The sequence below is a fragment of the Balaenoptera physalus genome, assembly GCF_965194825.1.
Source record: "Balaenoptera physalus genome assembly, chromosome: 9".
Lineage (NCBI taxonomy): Eukaryota > Metazoa > Chordata > Mammalia > Artiodactyla > Balaenopteridae > Balaenoptera > Balaenoptera physalus.
Genome location: NC_138888.1, coordinates 101680196 through 101693905, shown reverse-complemented (window position 1 = coordinate 101693905; position 13710 = coordinate 101680196). Strand labels below are relative to the sequence as shown.

General features: G+C 37.6%; 1 protein-coding gene across 3 annotated transcripts in view; it reads right to left on the bottom strand.

The window, feature by feature from the left end:
* Positions 1 to 13710, bottom strand: part of LMBRD1 (LMBR1 domain containing 1) — a 117704-nt gene that overhangs the window by 44216 nt on the left and 59778 nt on the right. For 2 of the 3 annotated variants that reach the window (XM_082474213.1, XM_082474211.1), the window contains exons 8-10: positions 9907 to 10032; positions 5032 to 5184; positions 1957 to 2124 (exon numbers count right to left, since the gene is read on the bottom strand). In XM_082474213.1, the coding sequence (XP_082330339.1) occupies positions 1957 to 2124; positions 5032 to 5184; positions 9907 to 10032 (447 nt within the window). The remainder of the gene's footprint in view (positions 1 to 1956; positions 2125 to 5031; positions 5185 to 9906; positions 10033 to 13710) is intronic. The other variant, XM_082474212.1, reaches the window with a different exon arrangement.

The window sequence follows — 13710 nt, the reverse complement described above, 5'->3', positions numbered from 1 at the left end:
ACTTGTATACCAATTACCTTGGAAGCATTATTCACAATAGCCGAAAGTTGGAAATAACCCAAATGTCCACCAACAGATGGATGGATAAACAAAAAGATGAATGGAAAAACAAAATTGATATTATTCAGCCTTAAAAAGGAATGAAATTTTGATACATCAAAAATATGGATGAACTTTGAAGGCATTATGTGAAGTCAAATAAGCCAGACACAAAAGTACATATAATTCACTTATATGAGGTAACTAGAATAGAAAAATTCAGAGACGGAAAAGAGAATAGAGGTCATTAGGGGATGTGAGCTGGGCAGGGGTGAAACAGGAGGGAACGGGGCAGGGCACAACCTTTAAAAGAATGACAGAGCTGTTGGATATGACATAACCTGGTTAGAACCAACTAGGTTCAAGATGGAGGAAGATTCAAGTTCCAGTGGACATTAAGCCTCATTATATGCTCAACGTAATACATTAGCTAAATGACATATCCACAGGTGCCATGATAGTTCTGGGGCTGACCAAAAAATGGTCAACAAGTGGGCGGGGGCCCAATTCCTGGAAATCTCTGCCCCTTCTCCAAGATAGTTGGAATAATCCTCCCACTCCTTTCCTTATGAAATTACCCAGTCCATAAAAACTAACCATGCCGTATTTCAGGGCCTCTCGCCTTCTGAGATGGCCCACACTCTGTCTGTGGAGGGTGCTTCTCCCAGGGCCATGCTCGCCTTTTAAGATGGACCGCATTCTGTCTATAGACTGTGTATCTCTCTAAATAAATGCACTTCTTACCTATCACTTTGTCTCTCACTGAATTCTTTCTGCGACGAGACATCAAGAACCTGAGCTTCATTAAGTCCTGAGACCAGGTGTGTGATCTCAACTAAAAGACAGTGGGTTCAAGTCCCAGTCTGAGTTGTGTGGTTGCAGGGTATGGGGGGTGGAGGTGCAGAATGGAGAGTTACTGTTGAATGTTCTGTTTGGGACGATGAAAGGTTCTGGAAATGGAGAGTGGTGACAGTTGCACAACACTGTGAATGTAAGTAATGCCACACCAACAAATAGCTTAAATGGTAAACTGTATGTTATGTATGTTTTACCACAATAAAAAAAAAAGTCTGAAAAAATACGTGATATAATTATGGACATGAATTTATATCTCTCTTTATAAATATAAGAGGTATAAATATATATACAATAACAGGTGTATCTATAGTAAAATCTCAAGTTTTATTTAAAACCTAATGGATCTGTAGGTTACCCAGGCCAATTAGTCGTACACACTCAAAGAATGCCCATCTGTCAGAGGCAAGTTTAATCAAGTGTCTAACGAAGATTAGACTGTACGCTTAGAAATGTGCTCGGTATTATATATAAACGCTGTTTTAAGAACCCATTAACTTATTCTAATTAGATGCTTATTTTTATAAGTGCCTTCAACTCAAAACTAATTTTCTTCCTTGAGTTCCATGGCAGTATTCAAGAAGTTGAAAAATCCTATATATAGAACTGTAACAATAGCAGCGGCAATTTTCTGAGCTGCTTACATCAAAAGGCACAGCACAGATTATTTCATTTAATTCCCATAACAAAAAAAAGTACATAACCCCATTACATGAATGAGAAAAATGAGGTGTAGCAAGGTGAAGCAACAAGAATCTATACGGCTGGTGAGGAGGAGAGCAAGGACTCAACACTAGATGTATGTGACAGAAAAGCCATGCTCGGAACCCCCGTGCCTCTGACATGAGATACACATATGCTAGGCAATCATGGACGTGTGAAATCACAAGACCAATCGCATCTCGGGGGGGGCAAGGGGGGAGCTACTCTTATGAAAAATAATTATAAAATTTTCTTATAAAAAATGGCAAATTCAGTGTAATTTAATACACTTTATAATAAAGCAAACATGGGTTATACACAGCACCGAACACTACCACCAAATTTTGAGACAGACATAACTTTAAAGAAATTCTGCACCAGGAGCTTCTCAGAGGTGTTAAACGACGTCCAGCACGGCTGAGCAGCGCAGAGCGGGGCGCGGCCCTGCCTGCCTGTTCCCACTAGGACCACCGGATGCTGAAGTATGAGAAGCACGAACAGCGCGGCTTCCCATTTTCTGAGCTGTATCTGTGTAACAAATCATTTTCATACTTCACGTGAGAAAAATTCATCTTAAAGCCTCAATTACATAACAATAAGTTTGCATCCTCAGATTTTTCCATCAGGCATGACTACTACTAACTAATCCTAAGTGTTTCCTATTATTCCTAACTTAAAACCAGATAATAGAAAGATAGGTAAGAATTCCAATCAGTATTCGAGAATACTGGTTTATTTATATAACAAAGGAATAAATGGTAAACTGACGGTACTGGAAGTTTTAGCCCATGCAATAAGGAGAAAAAAAATCGGAAATCTTATATTTGAAAGGAAGAAGTAAAACTGTCTTCTAGCACTGACATAATCATGTATATAAAAATTCCTTGCGAATCTATAATAAAGCTACTAGAACTAATAATTTAGCCAGGTTGCATGATACAAGGCCAATGTACAGAAATGAATTTCTACATACTAGCAACAAATAATTGAGAACTGAAATTAAACAAAATAATGCATAATATTATAAACGAAGATATACTTATAGATAAATTTATCAAAATACCTGCAAGACCTCTATACTGAGAACTACAAAACACTGCTGAGAGAAATTTACAATAACATAAATAAATGGAAAGATATCACGTTCATGGATTAGAAGATTCAATATTAAGATAACAATTCTCCCCAAATTTACCTACTGATTCAAAGTAATCCCCATAGAAATTCCACTGGGTGTTTTGTGGAGTTACGAGTCAATTCTAAATTTATATGGAAATGCAAAGGATCTAGCAGAGCTGAAACAATATTGAAAAAGGAAAACAAAACTGAAGAACTGACACTGCTTGATTTCATGACTGATTATAAAGCTCTAGTAATCAAGTTTCAGCATAAGAACATACAGATCAACGGAACAGAAGAGAGTCCAGAAACAGACCCCACACATATATACAATCGATTTGACAAAAGTACCAAGGAAATTCAAAGAGCAAAGGATAGTCTTGTCAAAAAAAAAAAAAAAAAAAGGTGCTGAAACAACCAGCTATCCATACGGAAAATAAAATAAACTTTGACCCCTAAGTCACATCATTCCACAAAATTAACTTAAAATGGACCACAAACCTAAAATATAAGAACTAACACTATCATCTAGAAGACACTCAGGAGAAAATGCTCTCTATAAAAACTTAAGAAACGTCTCTTTGAAGGACAGGGTTGAGACAACATAAAAGCAAGGCATAAATTAGAGGGCAACATTAAGAATACACAAATTTGACAAAGTACTTGATTCAGAATATACAAAGAAGCCTCATAACTCACTCATAAAACAAAAACCTAACTTTTAAAGTGGCCAAAGATTTAAACAGGCCTTTGAGAAAAGATAAACAAATGGCCAATAAGAATACAAAAAGATGCTTAATATCATTAGTCACCAGGGAAATGCAAATCAAAACCATGAGGTAAGATTATACACCCATTAGAACACCTATCACAAACAGTTACAATATGAGTTGACAAGGATGTGAAGCAACCGGAAATCTCATGCTGCTGTGGGAATGCAGAATGGTGCAACCACTGTGAAAAATACTTCACTTATTATAAAGTGAAATGTATATTAAACATTAGACCCAGCAATTCTACTCCTAGGTATTTACTCAAGAAAAATGAATGAATGTGTAGATGTCTACACAAAGATTTGTACACCATGTTCACATCAGCATTAATCATAATAGCCTCAAACTGGAAACAACTCGAATCCCCACTAACAGGTGAGTGGATAAACAAATTGTGAAACAGACACAATGGAATGTTACTCAGCAAGAAAACAGATTGAACCACTGAAAAGAAATGCAGTAACATGGACGAAATCTCAAAAGCACCATGCTGAGCCAAAAAAGCCAGACCAAAGCCTATATATGCCATGACTCCACAGAACACACAAAAGTAAACCTCAATGACAGAAGGACATCAGTGGGTGGTCGGGGTCTGAGCCCAGTGGCGCAGGGGAAGACATAAAGTAGCTTTCTGTAGTGATGTAGATCTTCTATACCTACATACCTACATTTGGCGAAATCAATCTGCACACTTAATAAAGTTGATTTGAAAGTCCCTCTAAACACAGGTACAGTGAAACGGCACAAAGCACTTTTAAAACAAGGCAGCTAATGTTAGCGACCAAGTTATAAATATTTATAAGGAAGCTATAGAAACAATTTAGAATTAAGTTAAGGGTGAGCAGGGTTTCTTCATACCTTTGGTGCTATGAAGACAATCACCTTGGGAAAAGGGACTGAGGTAAGTCTTAAGAAAGGTTTAAAAGTGATACACACGTAGATCTAACTGATTATGGTATGTTTTTGAAGCAGTCTTTCAAAAGAGAAGCTTTTTAGGGTAAGCAGTCAGTGCATTTCCTCATTTCCTTTTGAATTATAAGAGGAAGACCACAGTCTGAAGAATTCAAGGCTAGCTAATGATGGTTTCAAAAAAAAAAAAAAGGAAATTAATGGTTTTCCATCTTAAATAATACCTTTTTACATACTTTCAGAAACATGCCACCTCACAATGAAGCAAATTCTATTGAAATTTTCAATCTGAATATTGAAATCTGTCTATCTGAGAAAGGTCTAATATGGGTCCCAGATCTCCTACAGAAAAGTACAACCTTGTAAAACCAGGAGAATACCACATTACTTACCTATATTTTAATTTAAATTCCCCAAAACCTGTTATAATACTTACATTACACATGAGTAAATGAAGCTCAGAGAGGTTACGTACCTTGCCCCAACTACCAAATATCAGAGCTGTGATTTAAAACCAGATTATTTTAACTGCGAAACCCACGCCCTTAAAGTTCCATGCTGCAATGCCTCACTAGGAGAACTCAACCTCTCTGAGAGGAAGAGTGACAACATAATTTTGTAAAACTCCACTTACCTTCAGGGGACGCAGGGCACCACAGAATTTAGTCCACCAGCTATTTTCAATGAATTCTAAGTGCCTCTCTCTTTTCCTAAGTGTTCGTAACCTTTCTTCAAATTGTTTTAAGGCGCGTTTATCCCTTGCTGGCAAAGGTCGACCATCTTTGCTCTGCAAAGAAGAGAACAAAATAAAACAGTTTTTTTACCATTAAGGTCTTTATAAAGTACCCATCAGATTTAGCAGATCAGGCAACAAAAACTTTTTTAGGTTCGATTTGACTCCTTTGGCAAATTTACAAATTGGGGGGAAAAAAAAAAAAGAACCCAACAACTTCTATGTGACAATACACATCTCTGAACCAAGATCAGTGTCAAAATGTGATGTGAATGTGTGTACATTTAATGCTGAACTTCCTCTTGATCCCTATTTTCCAAATACCGTACACGGTAAAGTTATGCGGAGACAGATAAATATTTTTTAAAACACCCTTTTTATGAGGCACTTTATGTTCTTTGCTCAATTATTCTCCTTCACCTCCAAATTCCTCATCCTATCCCTTATCTTAACATATTCGGTCCTCTGCTCTCTCTCCTTCTGGTCAAGTGATTGTGTTACAGTGTATCCGAGCTGATGCTTTTCAGTCCCTGATTCAAACACCAGCAGCGTGATGCAGTACTAGTACGTGGTGTGCACAGGCTTTTATAACAATTGCTAAGAACCAGCACTTTCTTATTCTCCATTTACATCTGCAAATGAGTCATGTTTTCTTTGGCTGACCTATCTGACAGATAATTCTCATCTATTTTCATACGATATTTACCGTAACCATGAGTAGTACCTTTCTGTGGTGTCTGAGTGACACTTTCCCACTTGAACTCCCCTCTGCCCCTAAGTGTCTTCAACTCGGTACGATAATAAACCACAATGACAAGACAACTGCTAAATACTAAAAAGGTGAAATATAAATTTGTTTGCTTTTATTGGAAGGACCAAGAAAATATTTACATGGGACAACACTTTTCTTTTTTTTTTTTTTTAAGTTTTTGGCCACGCCACGCAGCTTGTGGGATCTTAGTTTCCCGACCAGGGATTGAACCCCCACGCCCTCAGCAGTGAAAGCGTTGAGTCCTAATTCCCTGGCAGTCCTACTGCCAGGGAATTCCCGGGACATTTTTAAACTGCAAAAGCGTTAGGTAATTAGAGTGTTAAAACCCCTATCAAGGTTAAATAGGACGCTGGGGGGCAGAGCGGCCAGTGCTCTGCAGCTCGGCCCAGAGCAGCATCAACGTGAAATGACGGGCACACGCAAACAGCCCGCATGGCCTCTCATAAGGGGAGGTACGGGGTCACAACGATCTCTTCACACAGTGGCGCTGCCATGCTCTTCTGGCACCAGCCATCCTCTTCCTGATCGTGTTGCTTCCCAAGCTTCACACGCATAACAGTCAACAGGACAGTCCGTTCAACACAGGTTTCTAGACCCCACCCCAAGAGAACATGACTTAGTTAGGCCTCGGGTGGGGCCCGGAATTTGCATTTCTGCCAAATCCCCAGGAGATGCCGATGCCGCTGGTGCAGAGACCACACTTTGCATACGTGGGACTATTACTACTATTTAACTGTCTTCACTGCTTTAAGTACACTGGTTATTATCAAACTGTATCCCCCAACCAGAGACCACACTTTGCATACGTGGGGCTATTACTATTATTTAACTGTCTTCACTGCTTTAAGTACACTGGTTATTATCAAACTGTATCCCCCAACCAGAGACCACACTTCGCATACGTGGGGCTATTACTATTATTTAACTATCTTCACTGCTTTAAGTACACTGGTTATTATCAAATTGTATCCCCCAAAAAGGAACCTTACAGAAGGGTATTTTCTGAAGACCAGAGGAATAAGACACCTCCCTCCAGAAGACAGATCCAGGCCACGATGCTTCAAGCGTGTGGTACTTTATATCTTAACTACACAATTTTTCTCAAAACTGCCATTCTAATATCAAAAGGATACCAACAAGGTAGATTTATTTCACTGCTGGCGTTCCCTATTTCAGGAAAGAAATTTTTTCGTAAGCTGATTTAAGGGACCACTGAAAACACGCTCAGATTATCTGCCCATTTGCTGAAGGATCAGTGGGATGAATGGAGGCCCACTCTGCTGTAGCAACTGTCTAAACCAACATAAGAAGAACTGTGGTCAGACAGACACCAGGAGAGACACCCAGCAGTCACCCAATTATTTCATTTGGAAAAAAAAAAAAAATGAAGTTACATAGCACATAAACAATATCCTGTGTTGGAAAAACAGTAACACGTGAAAGCTGCCCTTCCCATGGTCCCCAGTGACCACCCCCTCTTCTGTGGTTATCGCTGTCACAGAGACCATGTATATCTGTGTGTCTGCATGTGTCCCTCTGTGTAAACATACTTAACGGTTTTTGTTTTACATAATAGCTAACATTTCCTGTGCCTTATTCTCCTTAAATCTTCAGAATAAAACTTTGAGGTTGATAACAGCATTTTATTCATTTATTAGATGAGGAAAATAAGGCCCACAGATATTACCTGCATAATCAGGAGAGCCAGAATTTAAACTGAGAAAGTCTAATTTAATTTCATAAGATACGTTCTCTAAGCTATATAAATCTACCTCATTCCTTTTCATCATTGCACAGCACATTATACCATGATATTTTAATTTAACAAATACCTTATTTTTGAACATTTAGATTATTTTCTTTTTTGAGGGGGCAGGGACATGAACATCCTTATTCACCTGGGCACAAGCACATACATACAATCCAGTAAGATAAGTTCCTAGGCATCTGTTGGATTAAAATTTAATTATTAAAAGGTACGTTGTTTGTGCGTTTCTGTGTGCAGACGCATGTGACAACATTTAGTTTTCTTTAAAAAGCTATATATTTTATATTCCCTCAAACAGTATTCCTATCCCCAAATTCTTATCAACCCCTGACGAAGGTAAAAATTTTAAAGACTTCTAAAGGATTAAAAAATACTGAGTTGCTCTAATTACCAGTCATCCTGGTTTTAGCAGTTAAAGTCCCAGCATGTTCTGGAAAACTCCTCAGGTCCCACACACACTGGGATCTTAGTCAACCTACTCATTACTAATGAGCTGAAGCATCATTTCATATTTTCACTGAAGAGTTTAATTTCTCCTTCAGTAAACTGTCTATTTAGGTCTTTTGTTCATTATTTCTACATATTTCTTGTCTTTTTTTCTTCTTGACTTAAAGATGCTCAGTATATATCAGCTATATTGCAGATTATTTCCTCTCATATTATTGTTGGTTCTTTAAATTCCTTTTTGCTGCCACTTTTTTTGGTACATAAATTTAAAAACATAAAAATGTAAAGCTCACCAATTTCTCAATTTGCACTCGAGTTCTGAGTCTTATTTAGAAAGGTCTTCCACATACCAAAATAAAATTTTATTTTCACTTTCTCCTAATGTTTTGTAAATGTTATATTGGATTTAAATTCTGAATTTGTTTAGTATATGGTAGGAGGTTTATGAAGATTTCATTTTTTATCTTTTATAGACTGTATTGAATTTCCACCTAAACGTATGAAAACTGTCGTCTCTACAATATTGAATCTTCCCAAGTAGGAACGGATGAAGTTCTCCATTTACTTCAGTCTTCTATTATGTATTTCAATAAAGTTTGTAATTTCCACCAGGAAGATGCTGACATTTCTTATTATTTTATAGTTCACAGTTATTGGAAATGAGGTCATTTTCTATTACATCCTCCACCTGGTGAACGATCCTGTACACTTGTATCTGGACACCTTGATGAACTCTTCTTAGGTCTATTAATTTGCCAGTTGGTTCTTTTAGATTTTCTTGGTAGAGGCTATCTGCAAATAACAGAAGTTACTTCCCCTTTTCTCTCCTCTCCCTTCCACAGTTACCCCTACGTTCTTTTCTATCTGACTAGGAATAGGATACGAACATCCCTGTCGTCTACGTGCCTTTAGTGAGAATGTTTCTTTCATTAGGTACGATGCTCACGGTAGGCTTCCTTTGCTAAACAACTTCTTTTCTTCCAATTCGGTAAGAGTTTTCTCTAAACGTTGTTAACTACAAATTGACTCTTACCAAATACTCTTTGGCATCTATTAAGATGTTTATGTTTCTCATTTATTCTCAATATATTAAACTACTTTATTTTCTAACATATCATTCTTGCATTCCTGGGATAAACCTAATCTTATAATTATGAAATATTCTCTTATTACAGCATAGTTTTTGAATTGCTAACATTTTTATTTATATTAAATTATTTGCCTGTACTTTCATAAGAGAGCCCAGTAAACAGTTTTCTTTTTGGTGTGCTATTACCATCTGGTTTCTGTCTCAGGATTATGACAGTTTAATAGAATGATTCAGAAAACTTTCCATTTTTTCCTATGTTCTATAAATAAGATTTATCTGTTACTTGAAGGTGACAAAGGAAGAAAAACTTTATTGTGTTTTTAGAAGTCATTTAATTGGCAAGTGGTTACACGTAATCTTATCTTATTCAACTAGTACATAAAACTTTAACGTAAGTGATACAGTGAAATCTGATACTACACATGGAATCAGCATACCTGGGAAATTGCAAGGTCTTCATCATACGTAAGTAGAACTTTTGTGTTTTAGTTGTTAGAACACTGATAAAAATTCTCATACTGTCAGTGTCCTACATTTCACAGAAGACAATTTTTTAAAAATATGGTTCTTTAAGGATACGTTGAACAAAAACTCAAACAATGTCAAAATATGGGCTTACCAATGTCTAAGTCACAACACGGAGCAGCTCAAAGACAAAGTACTTTTACGCTCCCTGATCACAATAAAGTATCAACTCACCTTTGATTTAATCGCTTGGATGTGCTGCTCCACTTCTTCAATGTCTTCAGTGTTTTCTAGACGTTCGTAAGCAGCGCTTCTAGTGCCTTTTATCAGATTTAAAGGTAATGCCGACATGCCATAGGCCTGAAAGAAAGAAAAGTAAAACACGTTGTAGTAATACTATTTTATTTTATTTCTTTATTTTTTGGCTGCGCCATGCGGCGTGCGGGACCTTCATTCCCCAACCAGGGATCAAACCTGGTCCCCTGGCAGTGAGAGCGCCAAGTCCTATCCACTGAACCACCATGGAATTCCCTAGTAATGCTATTTTAAACATATTATACAGAATTTTCAGGTAAAAAATGTCCTTTTAAGTAATAACAAAATGAGTAAGCAGTTGTGAAGGGGACAGTCACTGAAGAACAGGGTATATGGGAGTGAATCATGATTATATTGCCTCATAATTCTGTTTATTTCATGTTTAGTTACATAGAGTTACATCTGTAATACTATTCCTAGAATAGATAATACCTATTTTTCAAAAGACAAGTTACAAAATTAATGTAAACATAATACTTTATCAAAGTAATAAGTCATAATTTCAGGCTAATCAGGGGTTAAGACAGTATGAATCAGTAGAAATAATTTATAAAATTATTTTCTATGGAAAAAACCAATTTTATCCAAGTGTATATAGTAAACCCTTAATAAAATGTATTTTAATATACATGTTATTTGATTAGCATACCAATGATCTGTATGTAGTTTATTTGTAAGTTCTAAATATTTAGTCTTTTCGCTAAGTATTTTAAATATAATTCTTATAAGAAATTTTAAAATATTAATCAGCATTAAAAATAAACATATTATTTTATTTTTTTTTAAATATTTATTTATTTATTTATGGCTGTGTTGGGTCTTCGTTTCTGTGCGAGGGCTTTCTCTAGTTGTGGCAAGCGGGGGCCACTCTTCATCGCGGTGCGCGGGCCTCTCACTATCATGGCCTCTCTTGTTGCGGAGCACAGGCTCCAGACGCGCAGGCTCAGTAAATGTGGCTCACGGACCTAGTTGCTCCGCGGCATGTGGGATCCTCCCAGACCAGGGCTCGAACCCGTGTCCCCTGCATTGGCAGGCAGACTCTCAACCACTGCGCCACCAGGGAAGCCCAACATATTATTTTATATTACCCAATTCTATATTAGCCAGTCCCAAATGTGAAATTTTATTGTAACTATTAAAAACACTTAATGGCAACTGCCATGTGACCATTATTCAAAATCGTTACTGACCTTAAATCCTTAGAAGCAAAACTGACAACTATCACCTCTTGGCTGCAGCAATGGGCTCTAAAGTAGATACAACATCACGTATTTAAATCTTTCCATTTTCTTCCTGAAAACACGGCCAAACTACTTCAGCCAGCCTCCCTGAAGTTAGGTAGGGCCATGAGATTGAGTTCAAGCAATGAATGTGGGCAGAAGTGACAAACGCTACCTCTTAGGCTTAACCCCGAACTCTAAAATATCCTGAGTAATCCTGCATATTTTCTCTCATGCTCTCGGCTACCAGGCTGTCAACTCCCAGGATGACCTCAAATGTGTTTAGTGTCGATTTTAATCACTTCAGTATTCTCACTGAGCCTCCTTTAGACATTGATTAAATATTGATTAAACCACAATTCATATACGGAGGCATAAATTCTGACACATCAGGGTTGTTTTTTAATTAAGGAAAAATAGGAACAAAGAACATGATTAAAAGGAAATCCCAGAACTCAACCAGTTCTATCAGGTAGTACCAACTCTATATAGCACATTGTATTTAGATAATTAACTAGCTGAAATTATTACCCAATATGCAAATCCTTGCATTTTCTAAAGGCGAGATACTTAAAATGTTGCATTTTAAATATTGTTAAAACATAAGTTAATGTTCTCACGATTTTCCCATCATCCGAAAACAAAAACAAGGAGAGGTTGGGGAAAGGGTCTATTTGTATTAGAAGAAAATATAATTTGGACAGAGCAGAATAATTTTCTTCTAACTAACTAAATTCTTATCCAATTTATACTCCTAATGACCTTGGGTAAAATATAAAAAGGAAAAACATAATCAGGTTTATTTTTTTAACAGTAAATTTTATATCCTCAAAATACTGAAAATGTAAAGAAAAAAGCATATGGAAGCCAAGGTGTCCCAGAGATGGTTACCCTTCCCTTGCAGGAGTGTCCTATCCCTATTATCACTCTGACCTATCTGTTGTTCTAGTAGTTCCACACCTTTTAAACGGTAATGAAACAAAGTAACACAGCACTTTAAGACTCTGATGAGTATACAGTATTACATGATGATTATTCACCGATTCTCCACACTCACGTCATTTTACCACAAGTCCACGTTGCTTTTTACAACCAACTGCCGAGGCAAAATTATTTTGCTAAACCGAGTTTATGCCCAAGTATATTTTCCTGTCTTTCCAACCACCTCCGAACTAGGCTTATTTAATCCCAAATCTTGCTATTCTGCTTGATGGATCTGGGTCTCTAAATATACTAACCTCAGAACTCAATACTATTGGGTTGGCCAAAGAGTTCGTTCGGGTTTTTCCATACGACGTTATGGAAAAACCTGAACGAACTCTTTGGCCAACCCAATTATTTCCCAAGGAATCTGTACTCCAGTCAGTTCTAAAAACGTGGCCGCTACTTAGAGTTTACTGTCAAAGACAAGGCCATCTAAATTCTCCTCACTGGTCCGCTGGTCTCACTTTCTACAAGTCCATCCTTTACACTGTTTCCGAAGTGATCTTGCTCTAACCCTCATGTCAGATTATGCCATTCCTCTGATTCGCATCCGCTGAGATTCCCCAGGACCAAGCGCTCTGGCGGGAGTCCCCAGGACTCTGCCTCGGGGCCGTCAGGACCACACAGGAGACAAGAAGGCAGGGGGCCAGGGAGGGTCGGTCTGCTGCTGCTTTGGCCAGAGCCACACTACTCTGTCCACCTCTTTTTGTATGTATCAGAATTTCACGGACGACTGTTTGAAAATGTCGCTTTACAATTTTTTTTTTCCAGTGAGAGGTACGATTACTGGTCTTGTGAATAGACGCCACTATCTAATCCTGGCCTGCGAAGCCCTTCGTGACCTGATCCCTGCCACCCAACCTCATGCCTCCGAGCGGTTCACTGCTCCTCAGTCACTGCAGTTTCCGCATCCACACCTGCGTATATGCACTGCCTCACCTGGAACGCCCACCTCTCACCCGACCTCAGTAGCCCAGCCCAGTGCCCTTCGGGTCTCAGCTTAATTACACCGCATCTGAGAAACCTTCCTTGATTTGTAAATGTGCCTTGCTTATAACTCAATTATAGTACAGAACACTGGACATTAACATTATTTGTCTGCATGTCTGTTTTATCACTAGATCTGCCAAACTTAGCTAATCAGAATCATGTGGAAAGTTCGTAACAATATAGATTTCTCAGCCAGACTAGTAATAACTGCAGTAGACTGTTTGGTATGTGAGGACTAGGTCTCAATTCTTCTTTTACCTACCTTTATTCCAAGAACAAACATGTGTTCAATTAATAAAACAACTTCTCTAAGAAAATAATATTCAAACAAAAAAAATTTTTTCAGTGCCCTTTATTCACATGAACTTATTTCCTTACATGGAATTTACACATTTATTCGAAGAGTTAAACTGAATTCCTATAGCCTAAATAAATAGCTTAAAGTAAAAATTTTAGAAAATAAAAATATGTCCTTGGTACCACCCTGTGGTAACATGGGACCAGAATACAACATCTTTTTGTGAATTAT